Source organism: Pipistrellus kuhlii, unplaced genomic scaffold (genome assembly GCF_014108245.1).
Source record: "Pipistrellus kuhlii isolate mPipKuh1 unplaced genomic scaffold, mPipKuh1.p scaffold_m20_p_3, whole genome shotgun sequence".
In the NCBI taxonomy this organism is placed as follows: Eukaryota; Metazoa; Chordata; class Mammalia; order Chiroptera; family Vespertilionidae; genus Pipistrellus; species Pipistrellus kuhlii.
In genome coordinates this window covers 2,521,706-2,539,168 of record NW_023425529.1, presented here as the reverse complement: position 1 = coordinate 2,539,168, position 17,463 = coordinate 2,521,706, and the positions used below count along the sequence as shown (strand labels likewise).

At 60.5% G+C, this 17,463-nt stretch overlaps 3 protein-coding genes across 3 annotated transcripts; all 3 read left to right on the top strand.

The window, feature by feature from the left end:
- Positions 1–1,943: 1,943 nt before the first annotated feature.
- Positions 1,944–4,075, top strand: LOC118728541 (histone H1.0). The gene has a single exon (XM_036455144.2). The coding sequence runs from the start codon at positions 2,237–2,239 to the stop codon at positions 2,819–2,821; it is 585 nt and encodes a 194-aa protein (XP_036311037.1). The 5' UTR covers positions 1,944–2,236; the 3' UTR covers positions 2,822–4,075.
- Positions 4,076–4,479: 404 nt separating this feature from the next.
- GCAT (glycine C-acetyltransferase) lies at positions 4,480–10,548 on the top strand. The gene is made up of 9 exons (XM_036458380.2): positions 4,480–4,719; positions 5,973–6,103; positions 7,804–7,905; positions 8,292–8,438; positions 8,865–9,019; positions 9,156–9,238; positions 9,392–9,563; positions 9,899–10,020; positions 10,295–10,548. Exons 1-9 carry the CDS (start codon positions 4,527–4,529, stop codon positions 10,444–10,446), a joined length of 1,257 nt encoding a protein of 418 aa, XP_036314273.1. The 5' UTR covers positions 4,480–4,526; the 3' UTR covers positions 10,447–10,548.
- Positions 10,549–14,160: 3,612 nt separating this feature from the next.
- GALR3 (galanin receptor 3) lies at positions 14,161–16,916 on the top strand. The gene is made up of 4 exons (XM_045587417.1): positions 14,161–15,134; positions 15,717–15,954; positions 16,164–16,382; positions 16,887–16,916. Exons 1-4 carry the CDS (start codon positions 14,776–14,778, stop codon positions 16,914–16,916), a joined length of 846 nt encoding a protein of 281 aa, XP_045443373.1. The 5' UTR covers positions 14,161–14,775.
- Positions 16,917–17,463: the final 547 nt, after the last annotated feature.

Below are 17,463 nucleotides of genomic sequence, written 5' to 3'. Positions count from 1 at the left end.
GGGGTGTCTTCATCTGGATACCTGTTTCCCCATCCAGATCTTGGGAGCCTGGAGAACTGCCTTTGAAAACAGCCAAAGCAAACCCACCAGAACGCTGTGTTTTCAAGTCAGGGAACTTCGGGGTCACTGACACCAAATAAGAACTTGGCCTTCGTCACGTCCCTCCCCACCTGTGCCACCAAGATCACCAGGCTTCAGAATGTCTCTGGCCTCCTCCTCCCCTCCCCCCTCCCCCAATCATTTGGATTAATCCATCCCTTGGTGTGGGGGGAACCCACTAATTTCCCTGGCCTCCGAGTCCTGCACGAGCCTTTCCCCCTCCCCGCATCCTCGCTAAGACCCCGTCCCGCACCTAAACCCTCCATCCCTCCCCCTTCCCTGCGCCACAGCCAAGGCTCCAGAGCAGGGCGCAGACCCGTTCTTTTCCGGGACCAGCTACCCCCCTCCCCCGCCCAGGGCATTGTTTGGGGTGAAGAGTGATGGGCCTCCGCTTAGGGAATGCCAGCGGGTCTGATGCGGGGAGGTGGCTCAGGCACCGGGCATCCCAGGATCCCAACCCAGGACCCTGCCCGAGTGGGAAATTAGACCCTGGGATGCCCAACGTCCGTCGCAAACCAGGGGCTCCGTCCCAGGCGTCCTGAGGGCCCCTCTGCTGGCCTCTGAGCCCCCACATGCCCCCAGAGCCCCTCCAGGCCCTCTGAGGCCGATGGCACCCCTCGCTGGCCTCGCCCATACCTGCCAGAGACGGGGAGAGATGTGTGCATTTTAACAAAGACACTGCATCCTCCCAGCAAAATGGCGGTGGTCCCGGCCCCGGCTCCCCGAGCGACCGCACACTTTCCGAGGGGGAGTGAGGACCACGGGCCGACCCCCTCCTCGCCCCCTTCTCCTCGCCCCGCTCCCCCGCGCCCCGCAGCTCGCAGCGCCTGGTCCCTGCAGGCGCCCCCAGGACCGGCTCTGCTTAGAGCCTGCGGGGCAGCCCCGGGGTCCTGGTCCTTCCGCCCCAGACCCCCCGGGCCTGGAGGGTTCCTGGGAGGGGGACTGCACCCCCAGGCTGGGCCCTGGGGTGGGGGCAACGGGCTCTGCCTCGGACACCCCAAAACCAGGCTGAGGGAGGCATATAAAAGAATTCCCGGTTAAGATCTATGGGAAGTGTGGGGGGCCTTGGAGGGGTGCAGGCGACTCGGAGGACCCCTCCTCACTGTCTCGGGGGGCCCTGGCAGCCCTGGGGGTTCGGCCTCCGGAGAGAACCCCCACCGCAGGGGTCAGGGGGCCCGCTGGGGGAGAGCCGATGGAGGAGGGGGAAGGGACAAAGTTTGAAAGTGCCCTTCCAACTCTTCCAGAGAAAGTTTGCTCAGGGGCCCCATGGGCAGAGATGGGGTAGAGGCGCGGGGGGCCCGGTCGCGGGATGACCCCCGAGAGGTGACCGGACCCCGGGGGAGCGACCCCTCCCCCCTGTCCCGGCTCGGCCCGGCTGGGAGTCGCCCGGCTCGGGGCCGCGTGTGTTAGTTGGGGTCGCTTTCCGGCCACACCGCCGGGCTGCGGGAGCCCGCAGCGGGCCGGGAGCGGGGTCCCCGGGAGCCCCAGGGTGGGGGCTTTGCTCCGGGGGGTTTCCCGCACCCGGGCTCCCCGGCTCCGCAGAGCCAGCCCCCCGCAAAGGGGAAATGTGCCGGCGCAGCAGCGGTCCTCGGCGCCGTTTGGGGCGCCTCGCGGGCTCGGGGGGCGGCGGCCAGGCCGGCGAGCCGCCTGGCGGGGGAGCCCAGGGAGCCGGGCAGCGACCCCGGGCGGCGGCGGGGAGCGGGGAGGCCCGGGGCGAGGGGAAAGGTCGGATTTGCTCGGCGGAAGAAACACAGATGGCGGCGGCGCAGCGCCATTCCGGGCCGGGAGCAGGCAGCCAGCAGCCCTGTCCTCACCGCGGTCCGCCCGCCGCCGCTAAATACCCGGATGCGCCGCCCGAGCGCCAGACGCGGAGCTGGGAAAAGAGAGGCAGCGGAGGCGGAGGCAGGACCAGAGCCGCAGCCGCCGCGCGCGCAGGGACAGACAGACAGACTGACCGACCGAGCGGCTGGCGGGGCCGAGCCACGCAGAACCGGCGCAGCGAGCTCTGCCTGCGCCCGAGCCCGGTCCCAGTTAACCCGGGTGCGAAAGCAGCCGCTCGTGACGCTCCCCTCGGCCTCCGACGGGGGCCGGCCCTTTTGAAGGCGCCTTCTCCAGCGGCGGGACCGGGCGGCCCACCATGACCGAGAACTCCACGTCGGCCCCTGCGGCCAAGCCCAAGCGGGCCAAGGCCTCCAAGAAGTCCACGGACCACCCCAAGTACTCGGACATGATCGTGGCCGCCATCCAGGCGGAGAAGAACCGCGCCGGCTCCTCGCGCCAGTCCATCCAGAAGTACATCAAGAGCCACTACAAGGTGGGCGAGAACGCCGACTCGCAGATCAAGTTGTCCATCAAGCGCCTGGTGACCACCGGGGTCCTCAAGCAGACCAAAGGCGTGGGCGCCTCGGGCTCCTTCCGCCTGGCCAGGGGCGACGAGCCCAAGCGGTCGGTGGCCTTCAAGAAGACCAAGAAGGAGGTCAAGAAGGTGGCCACGCCAAAGAAGGCGGCCAAGCCCAAGAAGGCGGCCGCCAAGGCCCCCAGCAAGAAGCCCAAAGCCACCCCGGTCAAGAAGGCCAAGAAGAAGGCGGCCGCCACGCCCAAGAAAGCCAAAAAGCCCAAGACTGTCAAAGCCAAGCCGGTCAAGGCATCCAAGCCGAAGAAGGCCAAGCCGGTGAAGCCCAAAGCCAAGTCCAGTGCCAAGCGGGCCGGCAAGAAGAAGTGACAATGAGGCTTTTCTTGGACACTCCTGCCTGCCTGCCTCCTGTTTTCTGTAAATACTTTCCTCCTTCCTTCTCTCTTAACGCCTCACCTGCACCCCTCGCCCCTTTCTATATTCTGACTTTATGTGAGACAATTCGGATTCCTTAGACATTAGGGAATAGTTCCTTTTTCCTTAACCAGTCGTGCAAGGACAGCAAAAAACTATCTCATCTCTGTAATGATGAGAATGTACTTATATTTTGTTCTGTTAATTTGTTATTAATCTACTTAGGGTTTGGGGAGGGTTTGTGTGTTTTGTTTAGGTGGATGGCTTGTTCGCTATGAAGGTAAATGGAGGATGGGGGGGGGTTGTTTTGGCTAGTTGAGAGGGAGGGAGCCCAGGAATGGTAAGGTTTGTAGGAATTATCTTTGAGACAAAGTGAGTTTTCTTTTAAGTTGAGCGGCCCTTGTGCGTTTCAGGACCTTGTTGGGAAGCAGGGGGTCGGCAGCCGCTGGACACCGGGTTAGGGAGGTGGGATAAGCCCTCTCCGGCAGACTGCCACCTCCCGGGCTGAGCAGGGGGGTGGGGATGGGGGTCCAAGTCCAGTTTCCTTCACTTGTGTGAGTCTGTCCCGGGGCTTCCTATTGTCCTGGGGGGGGGGGGGGGTGACAGCTGGTCTGAGAAGCTGTGGCTTCTCAGCTGGAAACTAGCCATGGGGGGGGGGGGGGGTCTTTGTGGCTTCGGAAAGCCTGTTGTTCGATGGAAACTTTGGGGTAAGGGTGGGGAGTCAGTCAGCCAAGTGCCTCAGTGTGCCCTGTCGAAACCTGGGTTTTTCCACACAATTGGATTGTGTTCCCGGTGTTTTGGTTCCTCCTGTACCAGAGGTGGCTTGGTGGTCTGGTGAGTCTCCAGCCCTGCCAGCGCCACACACGTCCGACCTCGTTGTTTCCGAGTCTTTTCTAGGTAGTGGGGGGCGGGGGCGGGGAGTGGACAGTAAGACATACCGCAGTGACTTTGAATCGCTCAGTAGTTCACAAGCTAGTCCGTGTCTGTGTAAATGTGTACATACCTCCTTAGGCTAGCGCTTAGGTCCACCGGGAGCGGGAGAAAAAACCTGTACAGTCTCTCAAAATAGGAAAAGGCGCAGTTCGCGTCCTATTCCCCCCCCCCACCTTTTGTAAAAAAACAAAACAAAAACCCACAAGTGTTATTTGTGCCGGGAAGAATTGCTGTCTTTGTAATTTTGAAACTTTAAAATAAAAATTTGGAAAAGGATAAAACCTGGGCGGTGTTTTCCTCACTTCTGACACTGGAGAAGGCGGAGCACTGGGCGGGGGAGTCCTGGGGGGATGTGGGGGCCTTCGCACCTGAGGGCGGAGGGAGGGTCCCAAGAGCTCCCCAAAACGGGAGTCTCGGGGCTGAGGGCACCGGGCGTGCCTCCGGCTGCTGCCCTGGGGTCCGGAGCGGTCCTCCCAGGGCTGGGCGTGTGGGCGGGCCGGGGGCCGGGGGCCGGGCTCCGGGCCCCGCCGCGTGGCCTCCCGCTTCAACTGGAGAGTCCGCTCCGCGCACCGCGCTGGCCCCGCCCACCGCCCCTGGGCCCGCCCTCCCGCCCCTCGAGGGCGCTCTCGTCGCTCCGATTGGCTGTCCGGGTCCGGCCCCCGCCACGTGACGCGGCCGCGGTGTGCTGGGCTCCGGCGGCGCGCTCGCGGGCAGGCGAAGTGGCGCGATGTGGGCCGTGTCCGCGCTCGGCGCCGCGCTCTCCCGGGACCCCGGCCGCCGCGCGCACTCCGCGCTGAGCCGGCTGCGTGGCATCCTGGAGGGGGAGCTGGACAGCATCCGCGGGGCCGGCACCTGGAAGAGCGAGCGGGTCATCACGTCGCGTCAGGGGCCGCGCATCCGCGTCTCCGGCGTCTCCGGAGGTAACTCCCCTCCCAGGCGTTGGGCGTGGGCGGCTGTTGAAAAGGCCGTTGCGAGGCCTTGGCTGGAGGTCCTGCGCTCGTAGCCGCGGGTCCCTTTTCCAGCTATCACACTCAGTGTTTGTTCTGGCTGAACCTGTTTCCACAAAGGGAGGCGATTTGCCCTTGAGCACTTGTTTGACTCGGAGGGCAGAGGGGGCCCTGGAAGACTGTGGGAAAAGAGACGTGCCCACCTGGGACCCCAGCTGCTTCGAGGAAGGGTGATGGGAAGGTGAAACGAGAAACCTGGCATTGCTAGTCAGAGCTGCACGTGACTTCTGTAAACTTCTCCGCTTTACACTAAAAAAGCCCAGGAGGGAGCTGCCCCAAAGCCCCCAGCGAGCCGCCGGCAGAGCTGGGCGCAGTCCGGGTCCCCTGGTGCAGTGCAGCTGGAAGGCCAGCTAATGGGCCGGAGAGGCCAACTTCCTGGCCAGTCTCGGCGAGCAAGGGGCGCATGGGCTGCTGCAGGAGTCACACCAGGAGTTGGACCACCTGGTCTCCCTCCGTGCCAGGTCCCAAATGGTACTGGTTAGAAAGGCTGTCCTCTGGAAGTAGGCATGGAATCCTTGGCGCTGTTGCACTCATTTGTAAAATGGCGGTCCCAGGAAATCCCTCTTTCCCTCCCCCTCCCCCAAGGAAGCTTGGAGCAGGTCAAAAGATGGGAAATTAGGAGACCCCAGATGCTCATCCCTTTTTGCCTCTCCCCGGCTGAGGGAACCTTCCTCAAGCCTCCTTTTCCTCCTCGGGGATAATTCAAGGTCCAGGTCTCCGAGGCACCCCTTTCTGACCTGTAATTCTGTATCGGGCAGCAAAGTCAAGTGAAGTTTGAGAACCACAGTGAGCATCTGACCAAACCCTGTTCATTTACCCCTGAGTAACCAAGACTCAGATGAGGGGTTGTGGTGTCCTCAGGGACAGAAGGAGTTCCTCCTGGGGGGAGGAGGGGGGCAGAATTTAAATTTCTCATCTTTCAAGAGGCCACTCAGACCCATTCCTGACCCTTCCTCTCCTGTAGCTGGTGATTCAGTGCCTCCTAGGGGCCCCAGCTCCCCCTCCTGGCCTCTGCCCCAGAATGGGTCATACTGTGTGGTTGTTGCCTCCTCCAGGGTGAATCCAGACTCATTTACTGCCTGGGTCCCCGGGGCCCAGCACTGACACCTTTTAAGGCCTTTCCTTAGGGCCTTGGGCTGCTGTCTGCTCTCTGTCCCCCCCTTCAGAAATCCTTAACTTCTGTGCCAACAACTACCTGGGCCTGAGCAGCCACCCCGAGGTGATCCAGGCAGGCTTGCAGACCCTGAAGGAGTTCGGAGCTGGCCTTAGTTCTGTCCGCTTCATCTGTGGGACCCAGGTATACAGCGCTGATGTGGGGAAGGGGGCGGGCGGGTAGAGGGGGGCCTTGTCCCCGGCATTGGGCACTGACCCCAGCTGTCTGCTTCCCACAGTCGGCAGGACTGGTTTAGCCAGCTCAGCTCATTCCCTCCCAGGGCTGTGGGCCACTCTCGGCCCAGAGCTGTTCACTAGAAAGACTGGGTTCAGGCTTCTGTCTGCTGTGAAACACCTCCTCCGGCATGTTTTCCCACCTGCCGAACAGAGCCCACCTGTCCCCCAGGGAAGGAAGAACAGAAGGCAGGGATTGAGGGATACGGCTCTGGAGCAATTGGGCTAAAGCCCAATTCCCAGCACCACCTTTTTTTCCTTTGATCCTCACCTGAGGATGTGTTTACTGATTTAAGAGAGAGAGGAAAGGAGAGAGGGAGAGACTTGGATGTGAGAAAGAAACAGCGTTCGTTGCCTCCCACACACACCCCAGTAGGGAACTGAACCCGAAACCTAGGTATGTGCCCGGACCGGGATTCGAACACAAAACTTTTTCGTGTATGGGACAACACTCCAACTGATTGAATCACCCGGCCGGGGCCCAGCAACACCTTTTATTGACTGTTACTCTGGGCAAGTGACTTAACCTCTCTGATTCTCAATCCTTTTATTGATAAAATTGGGATAATAGTACTTATTAGGTCTTTACAAATTAAAGAGTTAATACATTTAAAAATGCTTAGAACAGTGCTTGACACACAGCAGTGCTCAATGAATGTTGGTTATTGTTTTATTTTGTAGTGTTTCAAAATAAACATGTAAACATGAAACTTACTGTGCTTACTATGTGTCAGGTACTGTTTTAAGAACATTACATTAATGCTCAGAACTATCCTCAGTGATCAGTGTTGTCCCTGTTAAAGAGGACACTGAGGCCCAGAGTCTTACTGAAGGGCACACAGGCCTTCATGGTAGGATTTGAACCCAGGTGGCCTGGCTCAGGAGTCCATGCTCAAAATCCTCACCCAGACTGGGCAGTTCTCAATCTAAGATTTCAAGATCCAAATGAGCTTAGAGTTACTTATGTAATTCTCTTCTTTTCCATAAAGCGGTGTTTCCCAAGCTTCTCTCATGATGAGAATCACCTGGTGGAGTTGTTAAAATACAGATTCCTGAATCCCAACTAAAAAGTGCTAAACTAGAATTTTTGGGAACATATAAGTAAAATTGTATACTTACTTAGTAAGTATACAATTTTACCTATATGTTCCCAAATTGTATAATTGTATACTTACTAGTTAAGTATACAATTATACCTATATGTTCCCAAAAATTCTATTGTAGTTTAGTACTTCTTAGTTGGGATTCAGGAATCTGTATTTTAACAACTCCACCAGGTGATTCTCATGAGAGAAGTTTGGGAAACACTGCCATAAAGCAACCAAAAAAGACACTCAGCTTGATATTAGCAAGACACATCTTTTTTTGCCATCAGTACCCATAGTTTCACTGTCCACCCCTCATTACAAAAAGAAGAGCCGACCAGGAAGGGCCCCCGAGCAAGTCCCTAGCTCCTCAGTGAGAACCATTTGCCTGATTCCTGTGGGCTCTGAGGAACCTTGTGAAGCAAGGAGGGAGCCTCCTAGGCTGGGTGTGTTTATGACCTTCTGTCCCCAGGACTTGTGCCATGGGCCCCTGCAGGCATTAACCCGTCTCACTCGCTTTCTTCAGAGCATCCACAAGGATCTAGAAAAAAAGATAGCCCACTTCCACCAGCGCGAGGATGCCATTCTTTATCCCAGCTGTTTTGATGCCAATGCCGGCCTCTTTGAGGTATGTCGGGGCCATGGGTGGGAGTTGGTGAGGCTTGCTAGGCTGTAGAAGGAGTGGGCAGTCAGGAGACCCTGACAGGCTGCCAGTGCCATGGCTAGAGGCTCCAGTGGTCATTTCTTAGGGAGGTCAGGTTAGGCCAGTATGTGCTTCAGAAAGGATCCGGAGGCTTGCAAGGAGGCGAACTTTCAGGGTATCTGGGGGATAACCTACATCAGCTGGAAGGCTGGGGGTGGCAGGGGCCCCAGAGAGAGGCAGAGGGCTCCTTGCCGCCCTGCCCCCCTGCCCAACGAAATGCCGTGGTTGGCAGTGAAATGTGGACTCGGGGGAATCAGAGAGGGAGAACACCAGGAGGCTGGGTGATGGTCTACCCCCCTGCCTTCTTCCAGGCCCTGCTGACCGCGGAGGACGCAGTCCTGTCCGATGAGCTGAACCACGCCTCCATCATCGATGGCATTCGTCTTTGCAAGGCCCACAAGTTCCGCTACCGCCACCTGGACATGGCCGACCTAGAGGCCAAGCTGAAGGAGGCTCAGGTGCGGCAAGCCCAGGTCCACACAGACAGCCTGCACATTGGAAACAGCCCGGATTGGAACCCATGTCCCTCAGACCCAGAGCTCTTTTCCATTGCATCCTGCCACCTTGGTACCTTAGTGTGGCAGGCTCTTAGGCATGGTGATGCGATGAACTTATGGGAAGAACTGGCCCCACCCCACGCTGCCCTCTGAAGGGGACACAGGGCATCGGGGCTGTGTGCTCCCACTGCCCTGGCAGGGATGGGTGCGGCCCAGAGAGGAGGGATGAGGAAGATGTTCCAGTCCCAATACTATAGTGCTTATGTACCCACCTCTGTGCTGGGCACCGGGCAAAGTGAGCTCTTTGAGCCCCAAGTAGCTCAGAAGGTGGGTGGTTTCACCCAGCTCATGACACCAGCCGCCACCTGTCCTCGCCTTACCCTGCAGAAGCATCGACTACGCCTGGTGGCCACTGACGGGGCCTTCTCTATGGATGGCGACATTGCACCCCTGCAGGAGATCTGCAACCTCGCATCTCGATACGATGCCCTGGTCTTTGTGGACGAATGCCATGCCACTGGCTTCCTGGGGCCCACAGGACGGTGGGAGCATGTGGCCCCTGAGGCCTTGGGTCGGGCTCCTGAGGGTGGGAGGGAAACCAGGAGGCCAGCCTCCAGCTCCTCCGTGACTGCTGAGGGCTCAGGCGGCCAGTGGGGGCAGTGGCAGCTTTCCTTGCAGGGGCACGGATGAGCTGCTGGGCGTGAAGGACCAGGTCACCATCATCAACTCCACACTGGGGAAGGCGCTGGGCGGAGCATCAGGTGCCTATGGGTTGTGCCCCTGAGGTCCCCTTGTCCACATGCAGGGCCCTAGAGGAGTCTCCGGGGAGGTGAGGAGGGGACAGCTGGGACTGCGGACAGAGGGCAGCATGGACTATCCTCTCGGCTACCCCCACCTCTGCCCTTGTTTCTCAGGGGGCTACACGACGGGGCCTGGGCCCCTGGTGTCCCTGCTCCGGCAGCGGGCCCGGCCCTACCTCTTCTCCAATAGCCTGCCGCCTGCTGTCGTCGGCTGTGCCTCCAAGGCCTTGGACATGCTCATGGAAGACAACTCCATTGTCCAGTCTATGGCAGCCAAGACCGAGCGGTGCAGTCCCTGGCGGGGGTGGGAAAGGCTGGGGGGGAGCTGATGAGGCCTGCCTTATGTGCTGGCCCAGCCCTGCCTACAGGTGCCACCTCTGCTCACACCACATCTCCCGCCTGTTTCACTGGGACGCAGCTTGGCGTCTGCCCATCTTATGTAATTCTGTCTTTCAACCTCTTTCTGGTCTGTTTCTTCCTCTGCCTGGCTCCCCATTTGACTTTCTGACTGCACCTCTGTCTGTGGTCTCTGCAGACTTCGGCACAGATCTGTGCCCATCAGGAGTGGGTGTGAAAGATCCCTAGCCCCCAGTGGGCCTGTGACACCGTTTGTGCCCACAGGTTCCGCAGTAAGATGAAGGCTGCTGGCTTCACCATCTCGGGAGTCAATCACCCCATCTGCCCGGTGATGCTGGGTGATGCCCGGCTGGCCTCTGGCATGGCGGACGACATGCTAAAGAAAGGTGAGGAGACCAGACGAAAGGACTGGCTGTGGGTCCTGAGAGAAAAGAGGGAGGAACGAACCCTTAGACTGTGATACTCCCCATTGTCCCCACCCTACTCCCCTTTTTGACCAGCTGTCCTAATGCGGAAACCCAGCCACGAGGCAGTCCATGTCGAAGAGACCATGGGCTGCCCCCTTGCTCTCTGCGATCCTTAGGAAGTAGGAGCTGTGTGTCATGCCCCAAAGCCTGCAGGCTCCAGTGAGTCCCAGGTTGGCTCTCTCCACCTTCCCAGGCATCTTTGTCATCGGGTTCAGCTACCCAGTGGTCCCCAAGGGCAAGGCCCGGATCCGGGTGCAGATCTCCGCGGTGCACAGCGAGGAGGACATCGACCGTTGCGTGGAGGCCTTCGTGGAGGTGGGGCGGCGGCACGGGGCATTGCCCTGAGCCCGCCCTCCACGTCAGCCCAGGCCGGAGGCTCAGCCCTGTCCGAGTCCTGGGGCCAGGCCGGTGCTTGTGGCCCTGAGTGTGAAACAAACGTGGAAATTGCTGTGACGCGTTGGTCTGCTTTATTCTCTCTGAGCAGTGAAGCAGCAGGCAGGACGGGGCTCTGGGCAGGCTCCTGCAAGCAGACCTCAGAGCTGAACACCTCCCCACATTAAGAGGAGACCCAGGCTGCTGGGCTGATACAGCAGGGGCCGCCCCTGCTCTGCAGCCTCCGGAGTCTAGCCTTGGGTGTTCCTCCCATCTGAAGGACCACTTACAGCTGCCAGAATAGAAGGATGGACCCCATCCCATGTTTGTGCGAGAGGCTGAGGATTCAAGCCCCAAAGGAAAGATTGTGGGTCACTCCTGGAGAGGCCCCTGTGCCTGGAACCTTGTGTTCCAGCCACTCTGGGCCCCATTCTCTGTGTGTGCCTCATCCCCTCACCCCCCTGCCAGCACGGAGCCTGGATTTATGTTAATGCCGGCCTTCTTGCACCCTCATCTCAAGGCCTAATGGCCTGATGATCAGCCGCCAGGGGGCGCCGCGAGCTAAGACTCCGGCCGCTATGGCCCCGCCCCTCCAGACTCCAGGCCTTGGACTCCGGGCTGCTTCGCGGGCAAGGCCAGGAGGTGATTGGCTGCTGTGAAGGCCCCATCCACCTTTGTCCACCACGCCTCGCTGCGTTCCTATTGGAGATAGTACCCCCATCCCCCCAACACACACACACACACACACACACACACACACACACACACGGTCTTTTCCCCTTGCCCTCCCCACTCAGCCTTATGGGCACTGGTGCGGGCGGGGGCTGGCTCTCGGTGATTAGCCTTGGGAAGCTCTTGCGCAGTTTGCTGCTAGAGCAGGAAGGCTGATAAGGCCTTATTAACAGGGAACTAGGACAAGGTCTGTGATGCCCTGCATCCCAGCCTCCCCTTTCCTTGGAAATGATGGGGTGGACTATCTGATTGAGCTCCAGCCCAACCCTGCAGGATCTTAACACGGGGGTTCTGGAGTCCTAACCTGTGATCTGGAAGAGCTTGAAGGTGGGGTCAAGGAGCCCAGGGTGCTGGGGGATGCAGCAAGGGGGAGGGGCTGCTGTGGCCACATCAGCAAGAACCCTTGAATGCTCCTGCCACCAGTGGAAGGCACCTGGTGCCACATGCACTGCTATAGCAGCAAGGGTGCATAGACTGTAGCTTGATATGTAAAGTCTGCCGGTGGCACGATACATTCCTGGCAGCCACGATCATAGTCACTGTAGGTGCGCCCTACCCAGCAGAGCCAGAGCGCCCGGCTCAGGCCCACTAGCTGTTGGCTAGCTTCCCCCAATGGACACCATAAGCAGCTGGGACATCCTGGGCCTGGCCACTAGTGCACCGTGCAGCTGGCCAGTATGTGGTGGCCTGGTCCATGGCCGTCCGGAAGGGGCCATGGGAAGCACTGAGGAGCAGCAGCTCTGGTTGCATGCAGTTGGGCTTGGCACATACTAGACACTCGCAAGAGGCTTGAGGGCCGGTCATGGGTCAGTGGCATTTCTTACAGCAGGGCTGGCGGCTCAGAGGACCGCTCCCAGGGCACACCACCCACATCCTTTGCAGTGGGCACGGGTTCAAGCTGTGGCCGCCGGGAACAGAAGTCGGAGTGGAGGGAGGAGGGTGCTAGAGGCACGCTGGTGCTGGCCATGAGGACATGCCTTCTTGCCTGCCCCGAGGCCAGGCTTTCCATGTCCCCTCTATCCTCCCTCTGCATCTACCATCAAAGCTGCTCAGCTTCACCGCTGCTGGGAGTGCCCTCGTTTGCCAGAGCCCAGCTAGGGGTAAGGAGTGGCCTTGTGGGCTGGGGGCCCCCAAGGGGAGGTAGGACAGTATGTCAGGGATCTCAGGGCTCCCCAGGTGCAGGCATTGCCACATTAGGGAGCCCGGGCTTCTGGGAGTCGATTGGCACATTCAATTCATAAAGGGTGATTGTGATTCTAAAACCCAGCACTCTTGAGTCTAGGATCCTACAGCCTGCCTTTCAGTGCTCATAAGAGCCCGCGGCAATGCCTTAATTCAGCCTGCTAGCTCTGAATTCAGATTTGGAGTCTAGGTCTGAGTCCTAATATCTTCAGTTTAGGGGTTGTCTGCACCTGGTGAGAGCCATAGGCTAGAGCAGCACTGCTGAGCGCTCCCAGAAACCCCGGGCCTAGCTCCTCTGGCCTTGATGCAAGGCTTGGCTTGGTCAGCACCCCTCATACTACTTCCACCCTCCCAGACTTCCCCCTGGACGTTCGTTCCACCCTCCCAGCTTCTAGAAAGACCATGCAGTCCCTCCCACCTCTTCACTCCCTGCGGTCAGCACCGCACCCCTAGGTGCCGGCCTGTATCCCTTTGGCCATGTGGTCCACTCCTCTGAGAGGTCCGGCCGGAACCCCTGGACTAAGCCGCCATTCTCCAAGACCTTTAACCTGTCTGGCTGTTGGCATGTGAAGAGGCCTCTAACAGCCCTGATTGGTTCGGCTCAGTGGATAGAGTGTCAGCCTGGGGACTGAAGGGTCCCAGGTTCGATTCGGGTCAAAGGCATGTACCTTGGTTGCGGGCACATTCTCAGAAGGGGGTGTGCAAGAGGCAGCTGAATCGATGTTTCTAACTCTCTATCCCTCCCCTTTCCTCTCTGTAAAAAATCAATAAAATATGTTAAAAAAAAAAAAAAAAAGGCATCTAACAGGTCACTTGTTAGATCACTGCCAATCTGTGCATCCTTTTCACCGCAGCCGTGATAAGTTAATTACAAAATAAAGTGGCAGGTTATATCCCTGCTCTAAAACTTCTTCCTAGTTCCCCATTGCCCTCTGGCTAAGCCAGACTCCTCAGGCTGATACACACTCTCCAGTGTCCAGCCAGACTTAACCCCTGGGCCGCACTGATACGTCTCCAGGTTCTCGGGGTCTGGGGAGGGGCCTCACCTGAAGAATGCAGAAAAGGCACTCATTCTGCTTTCCCAGCCTACGACACCCCATTCAAGACTAGGAATCCTTTCTGGACTTGGGTCGGAGCAGGGAGAGGGGAGGATGGGGAGTGGAATCCTCAGGCAGGGCCCTGGGCACAGAGGGGTTAACTACAAAGCAATTCTCAGAGAGCAAGATCAATGGGTTACTCACTGCCCAAAGGAAGCAAAGAGGAGAGCCTGGCAGAAGAGCATGCACCTGGGGGATGTCCGGGGCTGAGGGGGGTGGCCACTGGGCACTCGGGAGCGACTGCCCAAGTCCCGCTCGGCAGAGGAGGGGCCTTAAAGGAGAAGAGGGAGGCGTGAGAGGCAGCTCTGCATCTGAGGGAGGCACCAAGCGGTGGCCACGGAGCTGGGGCAGCCCCAGCCTGACGGTTCACCCAGGATCGAGCGGGAGCCTAGAGCCCAGGACCCAGGTAAGAGTTACCCATCCTGCACTGGGAGGGTCTGGTGCATGCTGGCTGGGGGGAGGGGGGGTACAGCACATCTATTTTCTTACCTCCCCCTGCCTGTTCCCCTTGCCCTAAATTTGTCCCACCCACCTAGGGGTCCCAGGCTTCAGGGGGAATCCGCAGGTAGGAGCCGATGTGGGGTGGGGTAGGGTGAGGGAGGACACAGCTTGCACAAACACACGTGCACATGCACGCACACAGGTTTTCTCAGCGGCACCGGTTACAGACAGGCTCTCGGGAGCGCTCCAGCCCGGGAGTCAGCACCAGGATGGCAGCAGCCCCACTTCTGCCGCTCAGAGTGTGATCCTCAGCTTCCCTGTGCCCGCTCTCGGCCCAGACTTTCTCATGTGCGGGGAGGGGTGGGGAGGGGGACCTATATTTGGAGTTCCCAGCTGTGCTACTGGGGGCTCTCACCAAACTGGACTCCCCCAGGTTTTGCTGGCCTTGACCCATGTCCAAGAGTCTCCCCTGAGCTTCAGATGCCCCACTGAAAAGGAAATATACCTGCTCCCGAGGATGGGGTGCCCCTCTACTCACCCCCTCCGCCTGTGTCTACCTGCACCATTGGTTGGAGGTGTCCATCACCTCCCCAGTCAGCCCTTCTCACTTAGCACTAGGGGGTGTTCTCTAGGAAGCTGGCAAACCCACCTCAGACACCAATGTAACTGCCAGGCGCTTGCACCATAGGGCTCTTCCCCCCCCCCCCCCCCCCCCCCCCCCCGCCCCAGGAGCATCTAGCCCAGGGGATCTAGCCAGGCCCAGGCTGAGGAAACCAGACCCTGTGACCAGGGCTGGGAGCCCTGCCTGAGAAGTCCAGCTTCTCTCCCCAGGTGGTCATCTGCTGGAGAGATGGCTGATGCCCAGAACAGTTCGCTGGACAGCCCAGGGAGCGTGGGGGCTGTGGCAGTGCCCGTGGTCTTTGCCCTCATCTTCCTGCTGGGCACGGTGGGCAACGGGCTGGTGCTGGCCGTGCTGCTGCAGCCCGGCCCCGGGGTGTGGCAGGAGCCGGGCAGCACTACTGACCTGTTCATCCTCAACCTGGCCGTGGCCGACCTCTGCTTCATCCTGTGCTGCGTGCCTTTCCAGGCCGCCATCTACACGCTGGACGCCTGGCTCTTCGGGGCCCTCGTCTGCAAGGCTGTGCACCTGCTCATCTACCTCACCATGTATGCCAGCAGCTTCACGCTGGCCGCCGTCTCCGTGGACAGGTGTGCCTGGGACCGGGCTGGGCCGGGGCGGGAAGACCTGACCAGCGCTCACTGGCCTCAGGACAGAGAGAACCGGGGACCCAAAAGGGAGATGGGAGAGAGGAAAGGAGCAGCTCTGGCCATCACCTACCAGCCTCTGGGCACCTGCAGGGCGGGCTTGCAGGGACCATCCTGCCCTTCCCAACTCCGTTAGGACCTTCCCCTAAAGGTCTCTGTGTCTCAAGCGCCCTCACCAGGTCTGGCACATGCTAGGGGCCCTGTGAGGGAAATGAATGAGGAAAGGGATACACGAACGAACTCAGATATGTATTACCACCCATGCCTGGCCTGGTTGACATCATCCATGGCTGCCTTCATGGCTTGAAACTTGGGGTCAAATCCAGGCTCACTGTCTAGCTGATGACCTTGGCCAAGTCATTTTACTCTGCACTTCCCGGCACTTCTCTAAGCGCTTGGCCCGTAAACCCCCTTAATCACTACCACCCGGGGGGCAGGTTGAGTGGTGACCCCCTGCTCCACCAACCCCCAGGCTCCATTTCCGCGGTGGGGGCGCGGATGCGGCTGACCGCCCCCCCCCCGCAGGTACCTGGCCGTGCGGCACCCGCTGCGCTCGCGGGCCCTGCGCACCCCGCGCCACGCGCGCGCCGCCGTGGGGCTGGTGTGGCTGCTGGCGGCGCTGCTGGCGGCGCCCTACCTCAGCTACTACGGCACGGTGCGCTACGGCGCCGGCGAGCTCTGCGTGCCCGCCTGGGAGGACGCGCGCCGCCGCGCCCTGGACGTGGCCACCTTCGCGGCCGGCTACCTGCTGCCCGTGGCCGTGGTGAGCCTGGCGTACGCGCGCGCGCTGCGCTGCCTGCGGGCGGCCGTGGGCCCGGCGGGCGCGGCGGCGGCGGCGGCGGCGGGGGCGCGGCGCAGGGCGGCGGGCCGCGCGGGGCGCGCCATGCTGGCGGTGGCGGCGCTGTTCGCGCTGTGCTGGGGCCCGCACCACGCGCTCATCCTGTGCTTCTGGTTCGGCCGCTTCGCCTTCAGCCCGGCCACCTACGCCTGCCGCCTGGCCTCGCACTGCCTGGCCTACGCCAACTCCTGCCTCAACCCGCTGGTCTACGCGCTCGCCTCCCGCCACTTCCGCGCGCGCCTCCGCCGCCTGTGGCCCGGGGCGCGCCGCCCCCCGCGCTCCCGCCGCGCCCGCCGCCGCGTCCGGCCCGTGTCCCCGGGCCCCGACGGCTGCCCCTGCCCCGGGGACGCCAGGCCTCCGGGCGGCGGCTGGGACGGGGAGCCCGGGGAGGAGGCTGGCCCCGCCCTGACTCCCGCCGGAGCGAAATAAACCGTGTCCGCCGCACTCCGCTGGTGTCCTGTGTCTGTCACCCCCTCCCCCGGGCCAGGCGCTGCCAGGGGAGGGGATGCGGCAAAGCCAGAGCCCAGGAGGGTGGCTGAGCTGGGGTTCCAGCCCAGGGGACACCCCTGGGTGGTGAAATGAATGGATACAGCTTAGAGCACCCCCAGACGGGCAGCCCCCAGACTGTCGGGCAGGAGAGCAGGCCCGCTCCCGTCCCTGCATCAGCAGCTCCTACACCCTGCCTCCCCCTCCACCTTCACCAAGCCCTTCCCCTCCACGCCCCGTTCTGGTTAATACTAGCAGCCAATGTGGCCAGTACTAGTGAGCACTTCCTAAGACTCTTCTGTGGAGTTACATTCTCCAACCTAATTATCAAAACAGCTTTGCGGGATCATTATAATGTGTCCATTTTACAGCTGAAGAAATCAACAGTCCGAGGGACCTAGTGGTTTGCCTCAGGCCACATAGCTGGTGCTGCGCAGAGGCCGGATTCAGCCGGCTGCGGTGTAATTCTCCAGAGAGCCGCCCCTCCTCCGCCTCCCAGGCCTCTGCTCTCGGTTTCCATGGTTTCCAAGGTGTGTTTATTTTGTTCTTTCTGGTTCTGGATCAGCCCTCTTCCCCACCCCACAGCTCCCCACACCCTAACCTCCGGCTCGCAGTCCCCTTCCTTAGGAGAGTGCCCTTCAGATCCTCGGGCCTCATGGGCTTCAGGTCCTAGGCCCACGCCTGACCCAAACCCCGTGCTCCTGCCTTGGCCAGGCAGTGCTCCTGGCTCAGGAGACACTGTCACATGGGGTCCCAGCTGGCCTCCCCGCAGCCCTGGCTGCCCTGTGGCCCCTCCCCTTTCCCAGCACAGCCTGTGGCGGTGGAAACCTCCGCATTAACCCATCAATCAGTTTCAGTGGTTGCAGAGCCGACCACTTCCCTCCCTCCCTCACCGCTCGCCAATAAGCTTGATCAGCTCCGGCTGGGGCCTGAGACCTTGCGGCCTCC

What these genes read in the sequence shown, in the direction of transcription:
- GCAT (XM_036458380.2), top strand. Translation starts at nt 4,527, where the DNA reads ATGTGGGCCGTGTCCGCGCTCGGCGCCGCGCTCTCCCGGGACCCCGGC. An exon ending in CCAATGCCGGCCTCTTTGAG is followed by an intron (nt 7,906 to 8,291) that starts GTATGTCGGGGC and finishes GCCTTCTTCCAG; the next exon opens with GCCCTGCTGACCGCGGAGGA. An exon ending in GGCGCTGGGCGGAGCATCAG is followed by an intron (nt 9,239 to 9,391) that starts GTGCCTATGGGT and finishes CTTGTTTCTCAG; the next exon opens with GGGGCTACACGACGGGGCCT.
- LOC118728541 (XM_036455144.2), top strand. Translation starts at nt 2,237, where the DNA reads ATGACCGAGAACTCCACGTCGGCCCCTGCGGCCAAGCCCAAGCGGGCC.
- GALR3 (XM_045587417.1), top strand. Translation starts at nt 14,776, where the DNA reads ATGGCTGATGCCCAGAACAGTTCGCTGGACAGCCCAGGGAGCGTGGGG. An exon ending in ACCTGCTGCCCGTGGCCGTG is followed by an intron (nt 15,955 to 16,163) that starts GTGAGCCTGGCG and finishes CTTCGCCTTCAG; the next exon opens with CCCGGCCACCTACGCCTGCC. An exon ending in CCCTGCCCCGGGGACGCCAG is followed by an intron (nt 16,383 to 16,886) that starts GCCTCCGGGCGG and finishes TCCATTTTACAG; the next exon opens with CTGAAGAAATCAACAGTCCG.